We start from the raw sequence: 17042 nt of genomic DNA, 5'->3' as shown, positions 1-17042 counted from the left end.
AGTATGAAGACTTTGCCATTAAAAGTTTTTTTTTTGTAACATATCTTTAAATGTACTGAGTTAATACAGAGTTGTACTGAGTGCTGTTCTAACAGGAATCATTCAAATCTGCTTTCCTTCATACATTGAAAAAAAAAAAAATTGTATTTGAATGATTTTCTGTGCGTGTGAAGGTTACAGTATTCACTACATTTCAGTCGAAATAATAAACCCAGAAGTGTAGTCCTGTTAGCAGTTAACAGTGAAGTCATTGAACTTTCAGCCATGGCGTCAGGATTAGGAAACGACTGTTCTTCATTCATCTGACTGCACGCCAAGTATTTACCGTATGTGTGGGTGAACCTGAGTACATCTCTTCTCTACAGAGAGGTTCTGGTCAAAGTAGAGTCTGTAGGTCCAGCTGACGCGCTTCGGACCGCTCTGAATGATGAACCCGAGTTGTGAATCTTAAAACGTATGTCCTGATGTGTTGAACCCTCGCTGCTGCACCTGCACATGTCTCAGTTCGTCTCAGTTCGTCGTACCACTGCATATCCTGTCTAATTTTAGCCTGCAAGTGTCCGGCTCAGAGTTGTTAACTTTATTTCACATGTCACAATTTTAATGTAAATAGTTGTTTTTTTTTCACAATAATTTATCAGCCCTAAGGTAATAAAGGAGTGAGACACATTTGTGATCACTGTGGTCATTTTCAAAAGTGCAACAAAGTCTGTAGTCCAGATACAAACATTTCATCAGCTTCACAGATGGACTTTTCTGTACAGAAATATAAAGACTTTCTATCAATCTTTCCATCCATCTATCTGTGACCATAAGATGACGTTACCACAGATGACAGAGTTTCATTTCAGTTGAAATCAGACAAGAGTCCCCTACAGGAAGTCTGTATTTAGTCCTGGCTCACCGAGCATCACTGCTTCATTTTGTTCACTGCAGTATACACATACATAATATATGTATAGTATTTACATCACATGCCTATGAGGCAGAACAATGTCAATGACATTTAACAATTATAAGATAATGGCACATTTACAGCATTTTTATACAATTAATCGTGTGCAAGGAGTTCATCTACAGTGGTGATTGTTCAAAGTGCCACCACTGCTGAGTGAGGTGGTAAAGTGAGGTTTGTCAGAGTGGAAACAGCGCCCCCTGTGGACTTGTGCAGACTGAGATGTCTCTTTACTGGTGAGAGTCATTTCCTACGCCACTGGTGCTGATGTGTCGGGTGGTCACTGGTTATTCCTGGCCTTCTTCTCAAATAGCTGTTTTAGCTCTGAAATAGCTGCAAAAGTAAGGCAGAAGAACAACACAGCATATGTTTATACCAGGTATATCCTTTTTTGCTCCTAATACTGGTACGGTACCTTTAATATTAAAGAGATCAATATATTCACCTGACTGCATTTCTGTTTATCATGTGACTGTAGATGTACTCTACAAATGGCTTTTGCAATTATTGGTATCATTCATTTACATCAGGCTAATATTTATGATACGATGAAATACACATTCAATTAGTGATCTCCATTGTCAGAAATAAGACAATTAAACTGAGTACTGACTCGCTCCAAGAACCTCCTCCTGATCTGGAACACCAGCACGGGGCAGCGTCATTCTGCGCGGAGCAGGAACTGGATAGTTAACTGCTGTTCCTGGAACACAATGTGACAAAACTTATTTTTCTACATTTTTTATATTTAAAGAAAAGTCATAATAATTTATATTTTCTTCGCCACTGTTTATGAAATTATGAGAAGAAAAACATTACCGACTGAAAGATTTTTTATTAACTAGCATTGCTCAAATACAGCTAATGGGCTATTAGCACCATGTGTGATTCATACAGTTCTCCTCGGCCTTTTCACCATGTAGTCCAGGTAAAAGCCGTCTTAGGCCTACTCTCTGGTTAGGTCGTACACCTCAGTGCCTCAGGTTGACTCTATTGTTTCTGTATTATCTTAAGAATGACAAATCACTGCTGCGGACGGTTCGTGATGTTTGCCCACACTCACTGTGGAATGAACTTTGGATGAATGTGGAAAACAATCTGGCCCTGAGTGATGGAGTGGCTGTAAAAGACTACTGTTGTTTCCATGGACTTTGTTTACATGGACAACAATAATGGGACTCTTGAGCTCATTTGGATAATGTAGTCTGTTCACCTGAGGTTAATGTCACTTTTATATTTTTAACTCAGGTTGATGTCATTACACACAGGTGAAAGTGTTACTGGTGAATATCAGAGATTTAATGGCGTCATACCTGGTTTGGTGGGCTGGTTTTCATAGTGTAGTTGGATAAAATCTAAAAGAAGAAAAGAGATCATAATTAGCCTTATATTTGTGTAATATTCAATAGAAAAATTGGAAGAAAACACTATTTCTTAAAAGGAAAAAATAAATGTTGTCCCTCCTTTGTCCTTTTATGAACTGTTTACCTGGAGTTGGAGTGGCAGCACACATACTGACTTAGAACAATCATATATACAAATAGATGAATAATTACATAAGTTAAAACATTTCTTTAAACAGTAGTAATGAATTAAAGAGCTTATATGCAATATTACACAAGACCAGAACCAAAGATTAGTTAGTGACAGACTTTTGGAGCAGAAGATTATTTGACCCATTTTTTAAATTCGGACTTTAATAAAAAATAAAAAAAAATTACCAAAAAGAAAAACCAAAACCCTTTTGCTCCTAATACTGGTACGGTACCTTTAATATTACAGAGATCAATCTCTGGATGATATATTCACCTGACTGCATTTCTGTTTATCATGTGACTGTAGATGTACTCTACAAATGGCTTTTTCGATTATCAGTATCATTCATTTACATCAGGCTAATGCCGCAATTATGACATACGATGAAATACACATTCAATTAGTGATCTCCATTGTCAGAAATAAGACAATTAAACTGAGTACTGACTCGCTCCAAGAACCGCCTCCTGATCTGGAACACCAGCACGGGGCAGCGTCATTCTGCGAGGAGCAGGAACTGGAGAGTTAACTGCTGTTCCTGGAACACAACGTGACAAAACTTATTTTTCTACATTTTTAATGTAAAGAAAAGTCATAATAAATCAAACAAACAAACTTATGTGGAAGTGTGTTAACAGCTGGACCTTTCTCCTCCTCTTCCTTTCTCACCTCTATTTTCTTCGCCACTGTTTATGAAATTATGAGAAGAAAAACATTACCGACTGAAAGATTTTTTATTAACTAGCATTGCTCAAATACAGCTAATGGGCTATTAGCACCATGTGTGATTCATACAGTTCTCCTCGGCCTTTTCACCATGTAGTCCAGGTAAAAGCCGTCTTAGGCCTACTCTCTGGTTAGGTCGTACACCTCAGTGCCTCAGGTTGACTCTATTGTTTCTGTATTATCTTAAGAATGACAAATCACTGCTGCGGACGGTTCGTGATGTTTGCCCACACTCACTGTGGAATGAACTTTGGATGAATGTGGAAAACAATCTGGCCCTGAGTGATGGAGTGGCTGTAAAAGACTACTGTTGTTTCCATGGACTTTGTTTACATGGACAACAATAATGGGACTCTTGAGCTCATTTGGATAATGTAGTCTGTTCACCTGAGGTTAATGTCACTTTTATATTTTTAACTCAGGTTGATGTCATTACACACAGGTGAAAGTGTTACTGGTGAATATCAGAGATTTAATGGCGTCATACCTGGTTTGGTGGGCAAACGGGGCAAAACCAGATGAACACTCTCTCCGTTTTCATTGTCTGATTGGATATAAGCTAAAAGAAGAAAAGAGATTGTAACTACCCATATATTTGTGTAATATCCAACAGAAAAAAAACCAACAAGAAGTGATTGTTATTGATTGGTGACTGGGTCTGTACGTTACTGTACGTACAGATGTTCTCCTCATACTCCTCCTCCAGGATGAGAGGAGTCATCACTCCCTCTGTTCTATCCACTAAATAGTTGATCGCATCTTGCAGTGTGACACACGACACCTGCAAAGAAGAATTTTTTTTTTTAACAATTGCAAGTGATTAGAAACTGGTTTTGTTGTGACCCAGTTTCTATTGACAAAACAGTCTTCGCACTTCAACCACAACAGCATTTCTGCCTTGACAAGAAAGTCTCAGTAATGACTGGTTCTCGGACGGAAATGTTGACATTCAAATCTTGGCACCCTCGCCGCGTCCATCACACTCACTTGAATATGTTTTTTTTGATGTCATGCCAGTGGTGAATCATAACATTCATGTATTATTGTTGCTGTTACACTCAGCCGCTCTGCCAAATGACCTAGTTTATTTTGACCTGTATTAGCGTTTGTTTTCTCTGCCCGGTTTGCGCTAAACACACATCTGACATGTCATTTACAAGTGACCAATCACAGGAGGCTTCAGTGTAATTTAACAGTGAACATCTATATAGAAGGATAAGAATTGACAGATTATTTTTACAGTGTTGCCCGAGTGCGAGTGCAGTGAAAATCTCAGGGCGTCCCAATAGAACGGTCCTCCCCCTGGTTACCTTGGTTTGGATCCACTCCGGGGTCATGTGCTGCAGCCCACCCTCCTCTGCCGTCTATTTAATAATGCACAAACAGTATTACACTACAGGGGATCCTCGACTTACGTCGGAACTCCATTCCTACGGCGTGGAGTAACTCACATACTTTAAAGTCACTCACCTACGCTAACGCAGTGGTAACATAACGATCTATGACATAAACACAGTCTGACTTATGCCTGGGAGTCTTAGTGAAGGGCAAAAAAAAGGCAAATATAAAAAAAGCCGTCTTATGCGTATGGTACTGGCTGACGACCATTTGTCTGCTCTGCTCCCGTGCAAAATGACGCTTGTTTAGAATCGTACGTCGGAATAATGAAACAAGACTTTCTGAAGAAATGTGAGGGGCAGCGACTTAACCGCGAAACACCGTAGGTTGGGGACGTCGTAAACCGAGGACCTTTTGTATAAACTTTATAACTCGTGCGGTCAGCAGCTCAGTTGAAGGTAGGGGATGAAAACAGACCAAAAGTGGTTCACACCCCCCCCTCCCCCCACTCACCCATCTGGTTGTTTATACAGTATAACAGGTGCTTTTTCTGACTGTGTGTGTCTGCACTTCATTAACACTCACGGGATTTTCAAGAGCAATGTCAAAGCCTCCGTTCTCTTTTCGGTTCAGACGGTAGTGTTTGAACACAGCACTGAAAGAGACAGACAGGGAGGGGGACAGAACATCTAGAAATGTCAGAATGAGTAAAAACGCAAGACCAGTATAAAAAAAGAACATACAGAAGCCGAAGTGGCCAAGGAGTCCAGAGTCCAGAGTCCAGAGTCTGACGTTTCCATATTTAGATATGCGGAACCATTTATCGTAACTGTGTACATTGGGCCTTGTGTGTGGGTGTAATTACCCATTGTAATCCTCCTGTCTTGTGGAGATAGCATAGGGGTTTCCGTGGCTCCCAGGCCGCAGGAGCAGGTTTCCTCTCTTACTCTCTTTCTCCAGCAGCAGCTCTGCCTCCAGACGAGAAACGCTGTGGTAACAGCTGGAGAGAGGGAGAAAAAACACACACACACTATGACATATAGGACAGTCCATATTTAGATATGCGGAACCATTTATCGTAACTGTGTACATTGGGCCTTGTGTGTGGGTGTAATTACCCATTGTAATCCTCCTGTCTTGTGGAGATAGCATAGGGGTTTCCGTGGCTCCCAGGCCGCAGGAGCAGGTTTCCTCTCTTACTCTCTTTCTCCAGCAGCAGCTCTGCCTCCAGACGAGAAACGCTGTGGTAACAGCTGGAGAGAGGGAGAAAAAACACACACACACCTATGACTGCAAGGTTTAAGGAGCGATGCACCAAACAGTGTCCTCATTCTACCATCTGTGGGCTATATTAGAAAGACGCCACCTGTTGACGGTGGGATCAGTTCTGTTTCGACTCTACTCACGGTGGCAGGCTGGGTGTAACTGCAGGGGGATCAGGGGAGGTTTGTCTTCGTTTGATTTCCTTGTCTATTGCCTCTTGCAGGTGGGTAAGCTGACCTGGGAGCAGGGCAAGGTAGGACGGGACTGAGAGCTGCAGGGAGAGTTGGAGTTATTCACTCATTCTGAGGCTGATTACGAGTATGAAATATTTCATAAATCTTAAATCTCTTAAATGTTTTTAACAAAGTGCTGATAATGCTGTAGTCACACCAGTTACAATACTATAGACCAACGAGTTGACTGGTGCGTTTATATGAATGACAGTAAAGATGGAAAAAGCAGGGGTGTCAAACATAAGGCCCACATAAGGTGTTCAATCCGGCCCAATCGGCACTTTTTCATATATTACAATGCACCACCGGCGTATACTATAAACGTTGATGTGCCTAAATATAAGCTCTGTGAGGTTAAAACAAAATACATTCAAACCAGGAAATGGTTTAAATGTGGTTTGATCGTAGCTCTGGCCAAGGCTGCACATTTAATCGTTTAATTACACTGTAGCTCGACGTGCGTGTGAGAATTTGGCTCGTACACCTGTGTTTGACGGATTTTTTCTGAGTCGGTAAATGTTTTCATAATAATCATTTCATAATATGACGGCAGTAACGAACCACGGTCTGATCAGTTGTTAAGTTTGTTTTTGTTTTTTTTTATGTCATTTTGTAGCATTGTAAAAATGACAGATAATCTTCCTGCTTGTTATAAATGAGATAAATGTGGAACGCCACAAACCTGAGTCACAGAGAGGATAAAGCCTTTCCACAGCTCTCGGGCTTCTGCATTGGGGGCCTGGGTAAAAAAAAGAACCGAGCACAAGGGTGAACGTTTGATGTCAATTTAATGAAAGAGGATTTTCTTGCATGTTTCTGGAAAGATCCCTCACAGTGAATTTGATGATTCCATCTTCACCACTCAAGGTAAATCTGGCAGCATTCAAGTTTATGTCCTGGCTGTTGTCGTCTGTTACTGAGATCATCTGGCTGAGCTCCAGTTTCTCTACGTACTGAGGAAAAAAAAAACACACAAACACACACACGTACAATAAATGTTTTTGATCAATCAACGTTGTGATGAAGTGTTAGCATTACATGTTTGTACTTTTTCACCAGCACTTACATTGCTGTCTTTCATGTCATTAAAGAAGTAGATTGCAGTTCCACACAGGCAGCTCCACAGTTTGCGAGATGTCTGCACCAAACGCACAAAAGAAATTTGAATAATGATGAGTGTTACGTGCCAAGGACTGAAGGCAGGACAAAACCTATATGGGGTGAAAAAAATAATTTAAAAAAATCGTTTCAATGTAATCCTCCTGTTTGTCACCTCAGGCACAGCCTTGAAGCGATTGTCATTGAGTTCTTTTCTTACAAAACAATTTTTTACTCAACAAGGTGAAGGCCACCCTCGTATACATATATATGTATTTATACATGTATATATGTATATATATATATATATATATATAAGTTTACATGTCAATATTTTAGAAGTACATGTGTAATTGTTACTATCCATGATTCCATTATTTAATCAATCACTATTGTCCAGAGTCAATTACATTGCTTTATTTATAGTAGTGAGCATGTTTGTGTAAATAATGTTAGCAATGTTAGCTTAAAAACAAATGCTTATAATTAGGGTCAGTATCAACATTCTCTGTTTCCCGGAGCCATAAAAGAATAAATCATGTACATTATCGTCAGCAGATTAATAGACCTTATTGAATTGTGACCCTATCACGTCAATGCATATTTCAATACGTTATTTATTCATACGTTTACTGCTAGATGTATCGGTGCAACTCATTCCTTATCCTAAGATAAAACTGTGATTCTTGTCAGTCAAGGCCTTGCAGCACAGCTCCTTTAACGTACACAGACCCTGCCCTGTCAGATTGTTGTGTAACATTTAGAGCCACAAACGTCGGCGAAGCTGCTAAACCTGTCAGTGAAGGAGGAGGAAGTTGCTCTACGCCAGGAAAAACATGGAGGTAAAGTCCAACTGACCAGCTAATAACTGATATGCTGCCCTACCTTCTGGGCCTGTGTGTGAACTTGGATGCCCTGGGCTAGACATAGGTGAAATGTGCTGTTTAAAAGAAAAGTGGACCGACTGTAGGAGACAATGTCACTTGCTGCTCATTTTGCCACATTGTCACAATCTATATTGTTGAATTAGCTGTCACGTGAATTTTTTTTAAATTTTTTTTTCAGTTGAATTCAGATCGACTGCCGGTTCAGGTCATTTCATGTTTGTTTTTACGCAGGTATCCTGAATCTATAATAGATTAAATCGATTTATTTATTTTTACTTTTTGAAATCAATAAATTATGTTTAATGCACAAGGTTTGACTATGTCTTGTTTACAAAATTACAATATTAATTTTACTATATATATACATAATTTTACAACACTTGTCCTGATCAATAATTACTTATGTCGTATAATGTCATGTTTTACAGTATGTGTATTTTAAATGACATTTAATCAGGCAGTTTCATGTATACACTGGCACTTTTCTGCCAGTCCAGTACAAAATAGAACAACAACTGACTTGATCCTACCTGGTTAACACCAAACCGATCCATTATGTTAATACAGATTATAATATTGATTAGTGGTTATGACGCTGTGCCTCATCAAACCCACTGTGTCTGACTGCTCCTAACATGCACCGTGTCTGCACCAGAAAATAATAATGATCTCATAATGGCGCCATAATTATTATTACACCACTCATTTAAGTCACATTTTCTACCACACAGAACATTGGCACTGCATTTCCCCAATTTCATTATTCTCTTCTTTCGATTATTTGGTCAAATAAGTTTCCTAGAATAACATATAGTACAATAATCTTTACTTCCAGAAACTATTGATGAAATTTTATAACCGTATATGATTATAACGAAAAAAAGAACAATGACAGGAAATTTCGGTGTTGCGAACTGTTATAAAAATTAAATGAAAGACGTCTTTTTTCTTTTTTTTCTGATTCCTTACCCTGTCTTTGAAAGCCCTCTTCTCAAGATAACCCTCGTAGTAGCAATTTGGCAGCTGATTCCGCTGGCGTCCTATTCGCCTGGCCATGTTTACATGAAACACAGATTATATATAATATGATCAGTACGTGGTGTCTTCTCTTATTTATAAATCTGCACGTCCCGTCGCTCTGTTCTCGGTTTTCCCTAAGAGGGAAGGACCAACAGGTCTGTCACTTGATACTGACGTGAGTGCGGATTGGTTCAAAAAAATGGGCGTGACCTTTTCGAGAATTTCCCCAGGTGACCAGTCTTCCTCAATAATGGAAATACCTGTTTTGAACGAACTACGTCACCATAATTAAGATACTTTCCAACCCAGTTTCTGCAGAAACGTTTGAACGAGGTTGTTTTCTATTTATACCGCTGCAGAAACAGCGTATTAATTATGGTGACGTAGTGCCTTTTTGCCCCATGTTAGGATAGTGTGAACCAAAATGCATATTTAAACCAACAACAATAGAAGTGACTCCATTAGTATTTGACCATTCTTATCTGTGATATTCCAGATCTAACCAGTCACAATGACCGTTGACCACTGTGTGATGATGCAAAAGGATTACGTTTGAACGAGGTTGTTTTCTATTTATACCGAAGAATTTAAATTGGGTTATAACAAATCAGTGTTAAATAATGTAAAATAACACACAATTCACACAATTTTTTTGCTAATATATTAGCATGCGAATATTTTTCTACTTTCTTTACTTTTCTACTTTTTCTACTTCAACTACTGTACTTTGGTCTGAACTCTTTTTTTGAAGATCTCTTTCTTTAAAAAAATGCATTTTCATTTTCAATATTTTATACATACACTACCCGTCAAAAGTTTTAGAACACCCTAATTTTTCAAGATATTTATTGCAATTCAAGTCGTGCAAGCTCATTGAACAGCTTGAAATGGTACAAAGGTAAGTACAGAACAGCCAGAGGTTAAAAAAAAAGGTTTGGTTGAAAAATAATGTACATTTCAGAATTATACAAATACCGTTGTATGTCTCAGAACTAATTTTGAATACATTGTTCGGGAAGTCTGTATCAAACGAGTAGCTCTTCGTATTACTAAGTGCCCTTGAAGTAGTTCTCAGTTTCAAAAAGCCACACCCCGGTCTAGTGGGTTATGGTCGCGCTGACATGGGTTGTGACAGGTTATGGTCTGTTTTTGAATAAAATAATAAAGACGGGGGTTCCCTCTGCTGGTTAAAATGCAATTATCCGGAGCGTACAAACTAGTTTGTCAAAGTGAGAAAAAAAAACCCTGCAGTTGTGAGGACGAGAAAGTATATCTAAGACATTTTGCCACACATACATACAGGGTAATACATTAAAAAAAAAAACAATCATGTACAGTACGTACGGTTGAGAAATCTAAGATACCGGCATGCCATGCGTGACAATGTACTGTATATATGGTCAGTTTTTAATTAATGTAGGATACCTCAGTTAGACACAAGAGGGCACTGTTGTTGTTGTTCGAGTGTTGATAACAGTGTAGGGAGGTTCGTGAAGGGTAAATACGTGATATTATTGTTTTTTTCTCTCTTTTTTCCCTTTAAGGGCTCCGTACGATTTTGCCAGTGTGTTGAGAAAATAATTACTAACAAAGAGATACTATCTAATATTATAGGGAAACTAACTGTTGAGAAACTGCCTCTTAATATTGAGAAACTATCCTCGTCACTATTATCATTTATATTTTGGAAAATACTGTATGATTTTTTTCCACACTGGTGTTAATTACTGTGCTTAGTAATCAATATTTTAAAGCACTAAAATATACATTAAATTAAAGTAATTGTATAAACTACTTTTGCGCTAAAGAAACGTTAAAAATTGGACGCAGTCACGTGATGTGGCAGCGGTTGTCGTTGCTGTGAATCTCAGTTGCTTCGCTTCTCCTACGCTACATGCGCAACGTTTCCTGTCAATTCTGCACTCATCTGTGGCAAGGACTGGATAGTTTTGTCATCACTTCAGTTTTCGTCACGCGGTCGTTCACAGATACTTTATCTGACCATGGGAAACAGAGACGACGAGTATGATTTCTTGTTTAAAGGTAGGGTGCATAAGTGTTTATAAATTACGCAGTTTATTGAAATATGTTTCTGGGAAATATCCAAAGCTCACACTAACGTTAGCAGGCTAAGGTTTAGCGTCGTCAGGTTATATCATTAGCTGGTGTCAATAAATAATGTTATTTAGCAGCTTACTAAAATACTATTTAGAATTAGATTTAACGAGCGTAACACTGGTTGTTTGAGGTGAAACAGCATACATTTTGCATTACAAATGAAGGCACTTAGCCTCACATGCTAGTAGCTAAGTTAACGGGCGGAGCCGTTAGCTGCTCAAGAACTCGTAATTTCATAATCCTATACTGATCTGTTGGTCCGGTTAAATAATTTTATATTTCAACCTTTTCCCAAGGAGGTATATAACATTTTTCTAAATAATTGTTTCTTTTGATGCGGAAATGCCTCTGATAAATTATAACGAACTCGCATCTTAAAATCCATTTACTTCAAAACAACGTATCTCGTTCTACTGTAGACAGTGTTAAAATCTATGAGACGTTTTCTAGTTAGCCAATTAGAGAACTAAAATGTGCTGGAGACATTTTAAATGTGTAGACAAATTGTCACAGATGAAAGTTGCTAAAAAGGGGTGTGTGTGTGTACACACACACACACACAATGTATGAAGTAAAATGGTTTATTGTGAAACACTTTTATTCTCCACCCTCTAAAGAAGGCAAGGTTTTTCCCTTTGTCAGCAGACGTACAAGTGTTAAAGTTAGGAATCACAACAATATGGTTCATAATGATTTTTAAGAAGCACTGATCAATGTGTGCTCAGACTTTAACCGTTTTTTTATTTCATTTGCCATACATTATTGTCTCTGTGGCAGTTTTTCCTGAATCAGAGGAAGTGTATTATCCTCTCAGTGCAAAGGCCACTACTGCTGCAATATGTCACATGATTGGGTTATAGATAAGATTTACTGACACCTTTTTCTTGATAATAAAATGTTTCTTTTCTTTTCCATAAGCTGCTATATTTAAAGAGATTTTAAATGAGTGATAATGAAAAAAAGAAGAAGTACAAGTTAAAGAAAACTTATTTGCAGTAGCTCAGTTATAAGCTTCAGACCAATTAGGTGAAATTGGATAATTTTTCATGGTACAGGGAGGAGTTCTCACGCCACACTAGCGTGTCACGGCACAGTGGTTTGGAATCAGTGAGTACAAGACGTGTAAGACAATAGTGAATGCAAAAAGTGACAATGACCTGACAACAGCACGACCCATTACTGTACGTGGTTTCTCAGCCTCACTGTTGACAGTAGCAACACATTTGAATACATTCATTTAAATATAAGTTTGGTTTAAAAAAAAACAGTAAAATGCAGCTGCACTGGTAGAGAACAGAGTGATCTTATCATGACTAAGGGTTACACAATTAGCTGTTGACTGGTTTCAGTTAATTGTTCTTTTTAATCACACTTATTTTGTACTTTTTATAATGACATTCTTTACATATAATAGTCTTAATCATCAGTCTGATTTTCCTGCAACATTAGTTTGCACTCAGAACTTCTGAAATACACCTTCCAGGCTGCAGAGTCTCCACTTTGTTGCTATGGAAACATGATGATTTTAAAAATAACGACAGGTGTGTTACTACTGTATGTTTGTGCACAAAGCTACTGAAAACCTCACCACTCCACCAGTGTATTTGCTGATAAAAAGCTATTTTCTCTGTTTAAAGATGGTTAAATAAAAATCGGGGATAGCACGCTCCTACAGCAAATTGGTCACTCGTTCAACCCAAAGCCAAAACAGGATGAAGCATTAGTAGATGAATGAATAAGAAAAGTAACTAAGTGAATGCAAAATCAACAGCTCAAAATGACAAGTCACACGTGTGAACACACACGTATGTCACAATGTGAGATGAAATAATACTATTGACTATTATTGTTCTTTTTATTTTAATTCCCAGTAAGGCGCCCTATTTATGTGCCTTCTCATTTTAATGAAATTGGTGACAATTAAGGACAGAGACAAATGTGATCCTGAGGTTGGTATGACTCCGGTATGAATTTTCAAGTTGTACAAATGACTTTGTTCTCATCATAGTTGTGCTGATTGGAGATTCTGGAGTGGGGAAGAGCAACCTGCTGTCTCGATTCACAAGAAATGAGTTTAACCTGGAGAGCAAGAGCACCATAGGGGTGGAGTTTGCCACCCGCAGCATCCAGGTGGACGGCAAGACGATAAAGGCTCAGATTTGGGACACGGCTGGACAGGAACGCTACAGAGCAATCACCTCAGCGTACGTTTACGTACTTTGTGAGTCCGTACACCAGTGCACAGTATATTGATTAAGTTGTACACTAATTTGGTGTCCTGCTGTTACTAGGTATTACCGGGGCGCAGTTGGTGCTCTTCTGGTGTACGACATCGCCAAACACCTAACGTATGAGAATGTAGAACGCTGGCTCAAGGAGCTGAGGGACCACGCTGACAACAACATTGTCATCATGCTGGTTGGAAACAAAAGTGACCTCCGACACCTCAGGGCGGTGCCCACTGATGAGGCTCGGGCCTTTGCAGGTAAATGACAGCAAAAGATGAGTATGTCTCATAGCTGCACTCGTATCAAAGATGCATAATTGATTTTTCCCTTACTAAGTGCTGAACATGTTGATAAACAGGAGTCATTCACTTAAGTGAATGGATACATTAGAAGTGTAATGTTGAATTGATTTCTCTCAGGCTCACACAGGTTACATTATATTGTCAAACTGTTTTCAGACGTGACCACAGTTATGCAGAGCAGAACTTAATCACGACTTCTTGTTTTCCCCCAGATCACAATAGTAATAAAATCACCATAATCACCACCATTGAAGCTACCTAAATCAGCATGTATCTTAGCTCATACCAACTAACCCTTAGGGCTTTAGAAAATCGTCCTCTGTTATACAGTACCTTTTCATTTATTTAACAAAGAAAGAACCTATATACATATATACATTTTTTAAATCAGAAAAATACAAAATATATGAAGACAGGTCTTCATCTTTTTCAGTTGCATCCTGTACATTTGCAGCAAATATATATTACAAAAGTACAGATGCCCTATAAAATGGTGTGGCTTTCGCTGGAACTAGTTAACAGTGAACATGATGTGGTTGCAAAAAATAGAGGTGTTTAGAAACAAAAATCATATATAGGATTGCTGATGTTTGTCTGTTTTTCCCGTTCCATTATTAGAGAAGAACACGCTGTCATTCATTGAGACTTCAGCATTGGACTCCACAAATGTAGAAGAGGCCTTTAAGAACATTTTAACAGGTGAGGAAAATATATCATGTATCACATGCATCTACAAAACGTTTTAGTTAGTTTCTGAAATAACCGTAATTAAAGCTAAACTACTTTTAGAGATTGTTTACATCTTTGGACATTGGGCTAAACAAAAAGGAAAGCTTTATGAAAACGAAAAACATTAAATAGTACATTTATATTGTGTTTTTTAGTGTTAGGCAAGAGGTAGAAAAAAAACAATACTCTATCCTGGGGTGTGTAGTCTCTAGTGTATGGTGGTACGGTACTGTAATACTTTACTTACGGTGATATTTTGATTTTCTTTTTTAAAACAATTTATTTATATTTTATTCAGTATATCGATAGTTTCTGCCCTACGCCCATTTATGTGGGTTGTCATGGCATCCGTCATGTTACAGTGGAAGGATTATGATGATTATGATCAATTATGATGATTATTCATCATAATTGTTACTGCATTACTTTTAACCTTTTAACTTTTTTTTCATAGTGTATTTTATTTTGTTGTGATGTCTTTGTTTTCAATAGATTTTACAATTGCACTAAGGTTCAAGGTGATATTGACAACATTCAAACCACAGTCCACTTCAGGGTCATTATATTAGTTGATTTTTTTTTTCCTTCCACTGTAACATGGCGTCTAACCAACATCAGATGCTGTAGGATGTTGAAGTGGTTTCACCCCTTTCTGTATTGGTTGGTCAGTGTTTGACTACAACTTCTCGTTAAAGTATAGAGGGCAACATGCTAATGCATCGTCTTTCAACCTAAAGGGTGTAACCCCATGTGTGGTCACCTCTAAGGGCTAGTAATTGTTTAAAATAATTACTCAATATTAACAAATATTTTCACAACTAATTATTCTTTCACTTTCATGAATATGAATTGAGTTAAAATAAAATGCAGGATATGTTAAACATAATATAAAAATAGCTGAGTGTGCCCATCTTGATTGGCGGCTGTGGTCATGTGACTCCACAAGTGACAGCTACTAAAAAAGGCTGGGAAACACTGTGCTAATGAGTAAACATTGTTAAGAAAGAAGAATGTGAATTCAATAAACTGATTAGTGATAGAAACAACAGAAAAAGAGACAGATGACAGGCAGATAGAATTAGGAAGTGCAAGGAATTAGTCAGAAGGAAATAAGTGCAGCTTGGACAAGACCATTGGAAAGCTATTGGACCAGATGACACAGTTGAGGACGTGTGACATTGTCTAAAAGAGAGAGATGTGGACTTTTAAACCAGGTTTCCTTAATAGCATCTTTGTTTGACTTCCTTCTGCAGAAATCTACCGTATAGTGTCACAGAAGCAGATAGCAGACAGATCCGCACACGACGAGTCCCCAGGCAACAACGTGGTGGACATTAGCGTCCCACCAACCACCGACAGTCAGAAGGGAAACAAACTGCAATGCTGCCAGAGCCTGTGACCCTCGTTCTGTCGCGTCCACATCACAACTCCTGTGCACTTTCAACAGCCGTGGCTCTGTTCACAGCCACTTCCTTACTCTTATGTTCCTCTTTTCTACCTTCTCCCTCTGTTTTATACAGTAGTTTTTGAATTTACTCGTTCTTTTCTCTTCAGCAAATGAAAGAAGCCTTTTGTAACGTGGTCAGTTGAGCTGTTCATGGAGCAAATGTGTGCTGCTGCAAAGCAGGGATCATGAATGAAAGTAGAAGTCGTATCACTGTCTCTAGGGAAATCCTTCAAAGCATGAACTGTATTGAGACATTTCGTTGTGAGCCACTAGATGGTGCTGCACCAGTAAACTACAGGTTAAACAGCATTAAGCCTTCTGATGGTGAGCTTCTTCTGACACCTGTTCAGTTGTCATGCCAAAAACATCCTTGTTGAGTATTTATTGAAGAGTATTTGGCTCATTATGTCACCGTTTTACTTCCACTTAAAGAACTGTAAAAGAATAAAATTAATAAAACTTTGGGAAAAACTGATTTTTATTATGGAGCATCTATTTCTTGAGGTTCCTATCTAATGTACAAACTTCAACAGAACACGGAGTTATTTGCATGCAAATTAAAAATTCAATAAATATAAATTGTACCTGAAACCTACTCCCTAGTGGATAGATGTGATTGAAGATCTAAAATTTCATTAAGAAACTTCTCATCTTCTTCTTTCGGCTTTGTCCCTTTTTTTCAGGGGTTGCCACAGCAAATCATTGATTTCCATCTCTCCCTGTTCTCTGTATCTTCTACTCTGACTCCAACTATCTGCATGTCCTCCCTCACTGCATCCATATATCTCCTCTTTGGCCTTCCTCTTTGTCTCCTACCTGGTAGCTCCATCTCTAACATTCTTCTACCAATGTATCCACTGTCCCTCCTCTGCACATGTCCAAACCATCTCAATCTGGCTTCTCTAGCTTTTTCTCCAAACCTTCCTGTCTGTGTTGTCCCTCTAATGACCTCATTCCTGATCCTGTCCATTCTTGTCACTCCTAAAGAGAATCTTAGCATCTTTAACTCTGCCATCTCCAGCTCCGCCTCCTGTCTTCTGCCTATTGCTACTGTCTCTAAACCATACATCATGGCTGGTCTCACCACTGTCCTGTAAACCTTTCCCTTCACCTTAGCTGACACTCTTCTGTCACAGATCACTCCTGACACTTTTCTCCAGCT

At 38.5% G+C, this 17042-nt stretch overlaps 3 protein-coding genes across 8 annotated transcripts in view; 1 reads left to right on the top strand and 2 right to left on the bottom strand.

Annotated features, from left to right (window-relative positions):
- LOC103399996 (methyl-CpG-binding domain protein 3-like) overlaps positions 1 to 17042 on the bottom strand; it is an 844757-nt gene that overhangs the window by 344795 nt on the left and 482920 nt on the right. The gene's annotated exons all lie outside the window — the stretch shown is intronic.
- LOC103376783 (signal-transducing adaptor protein 2-like) overlaps positions 37 to 17042 on the bottom strand; it is a 23677-nt gene continuing 6671 nt past the window's right edge. For 3 of the 6 annotated variants that reach the window (XM_025052378.1, XM_025052381.1, XM_025052384.1), the window contains exons 6-18: positions 7118 to 7189; positions 6885 to 7004; positions 6734 to 6790; positions 5962 to 6089; positions 5674 to 5808; positions 5141 to 5210; positions 4528 to 4581; positions 3896 to 3998; positions 3705 to 3776; positions 2940 to 3029; positions 2269 to 2310; positions 1569 to 1658; positions 37 to 1288 (exon numbers count right to left, since the gene is read on the bottom strand). In XM_025052378.1, the coding sequence (XP_024908146.1) occupies positions 1236 to 1288; positions 1569 to 1658; positions 2269 to 2310; positions 2940 to 3029; positions 3705 to 3776; positions 3896 to 3998; positions 4528 to 4581; positions 5141 to 5210; positions 5674 to 5808; positions 5962 to 6089; positions 6734 to 6790; positions 6885 to 7004; positions 7118 to 7132 (1029 nt within the window). In that variant the 5' untranslated portion in view covers positions 7133 to 7189 and the 3' untranslated portion in view covers positions 37 to 1235. Of the gene's footprint in view, positions 1289 to 1568; positions 1659 to 2268; positions 2311 to 2939; positions 3030 to 3704; positions 3777 to 3895; positions 3999 to 4527; positions 4582 to 5140; positions 5211 to 5673; positions 5809 to 5961; positions 6090 to 6733; positions 6791 to 6884; positions 7005 to 7117; positions 7263 to 9005; positions 9597 to 17042 lie in introns of those variants that run through there. The other 3 variants (XM_025052368.1, XM_025052385.1, XM_017040800.2) reach the window with 3 other exon arrangements.
- On the top strand, positions 10937 to 16475 carry LOC103376755 (ras-related protein Rab-11B-like). Its single transcript, XM_008307262.3, has 5 exons — positions 10937 to 11099; positions 13183 to 13378; positions 13466 to 13659; positions 14323 to 14403; positions 15687 to 16475. The coding sequence occupies exons 1-5, from the start codon at positions 11060 to 11062 to the stop codon at positions 15830 to 15832; spliced, it is 657 nt and encodes a 218-aa protein (XP_008305484.1). The 5' UTR covers positions 10937 to 11059; the 3' UTR covers positions 15833 to 16475.

The sequence above is a fragment of the Cynoglossus semilaevis genome, chromosome 2, assembly GCF_000523025.1.
Source record: "Cynoglossus semilaevis isolate Cse_v1.0 chromosome 2, Cse_v1.0, whole genome shotgun sequence".
Taxonomy (NCBI): domain Eukaryota; kingdom Metazoa; phylum Chordata; class Actinopteri; order Pleuronectiformes; family Cynoglossidae; genus Cynoglossus; species Cynoglossus semilaevis.
Note: the sequence above shows the minus strand (reverse complement) of the source record. Positions and strands in the feature narration are given on the sequence as shown.

Coding starts and splice junctions, on each gene's coding strand:
- LOC103376755 (XM_008307262.3), top strand. CDS start 11,060: ATGGGAAACAGAGACGACGAGTATGATTTCTTGTTTAAAG. Junction 13,379..13,465: donor TACAGAGCAATCACCTCAGC/GTACGTTTACGT, acceptor TGCTGTTACTAG/GTATTACCGGGGCGCAGTTG. Junction 13,660..14,322: donor TGAGGCTCGGGCCTTTGCAG/GTAAATGACAGC, acceptor TTCCATTATTAG/AGAAGAACACGCTGTCATTC.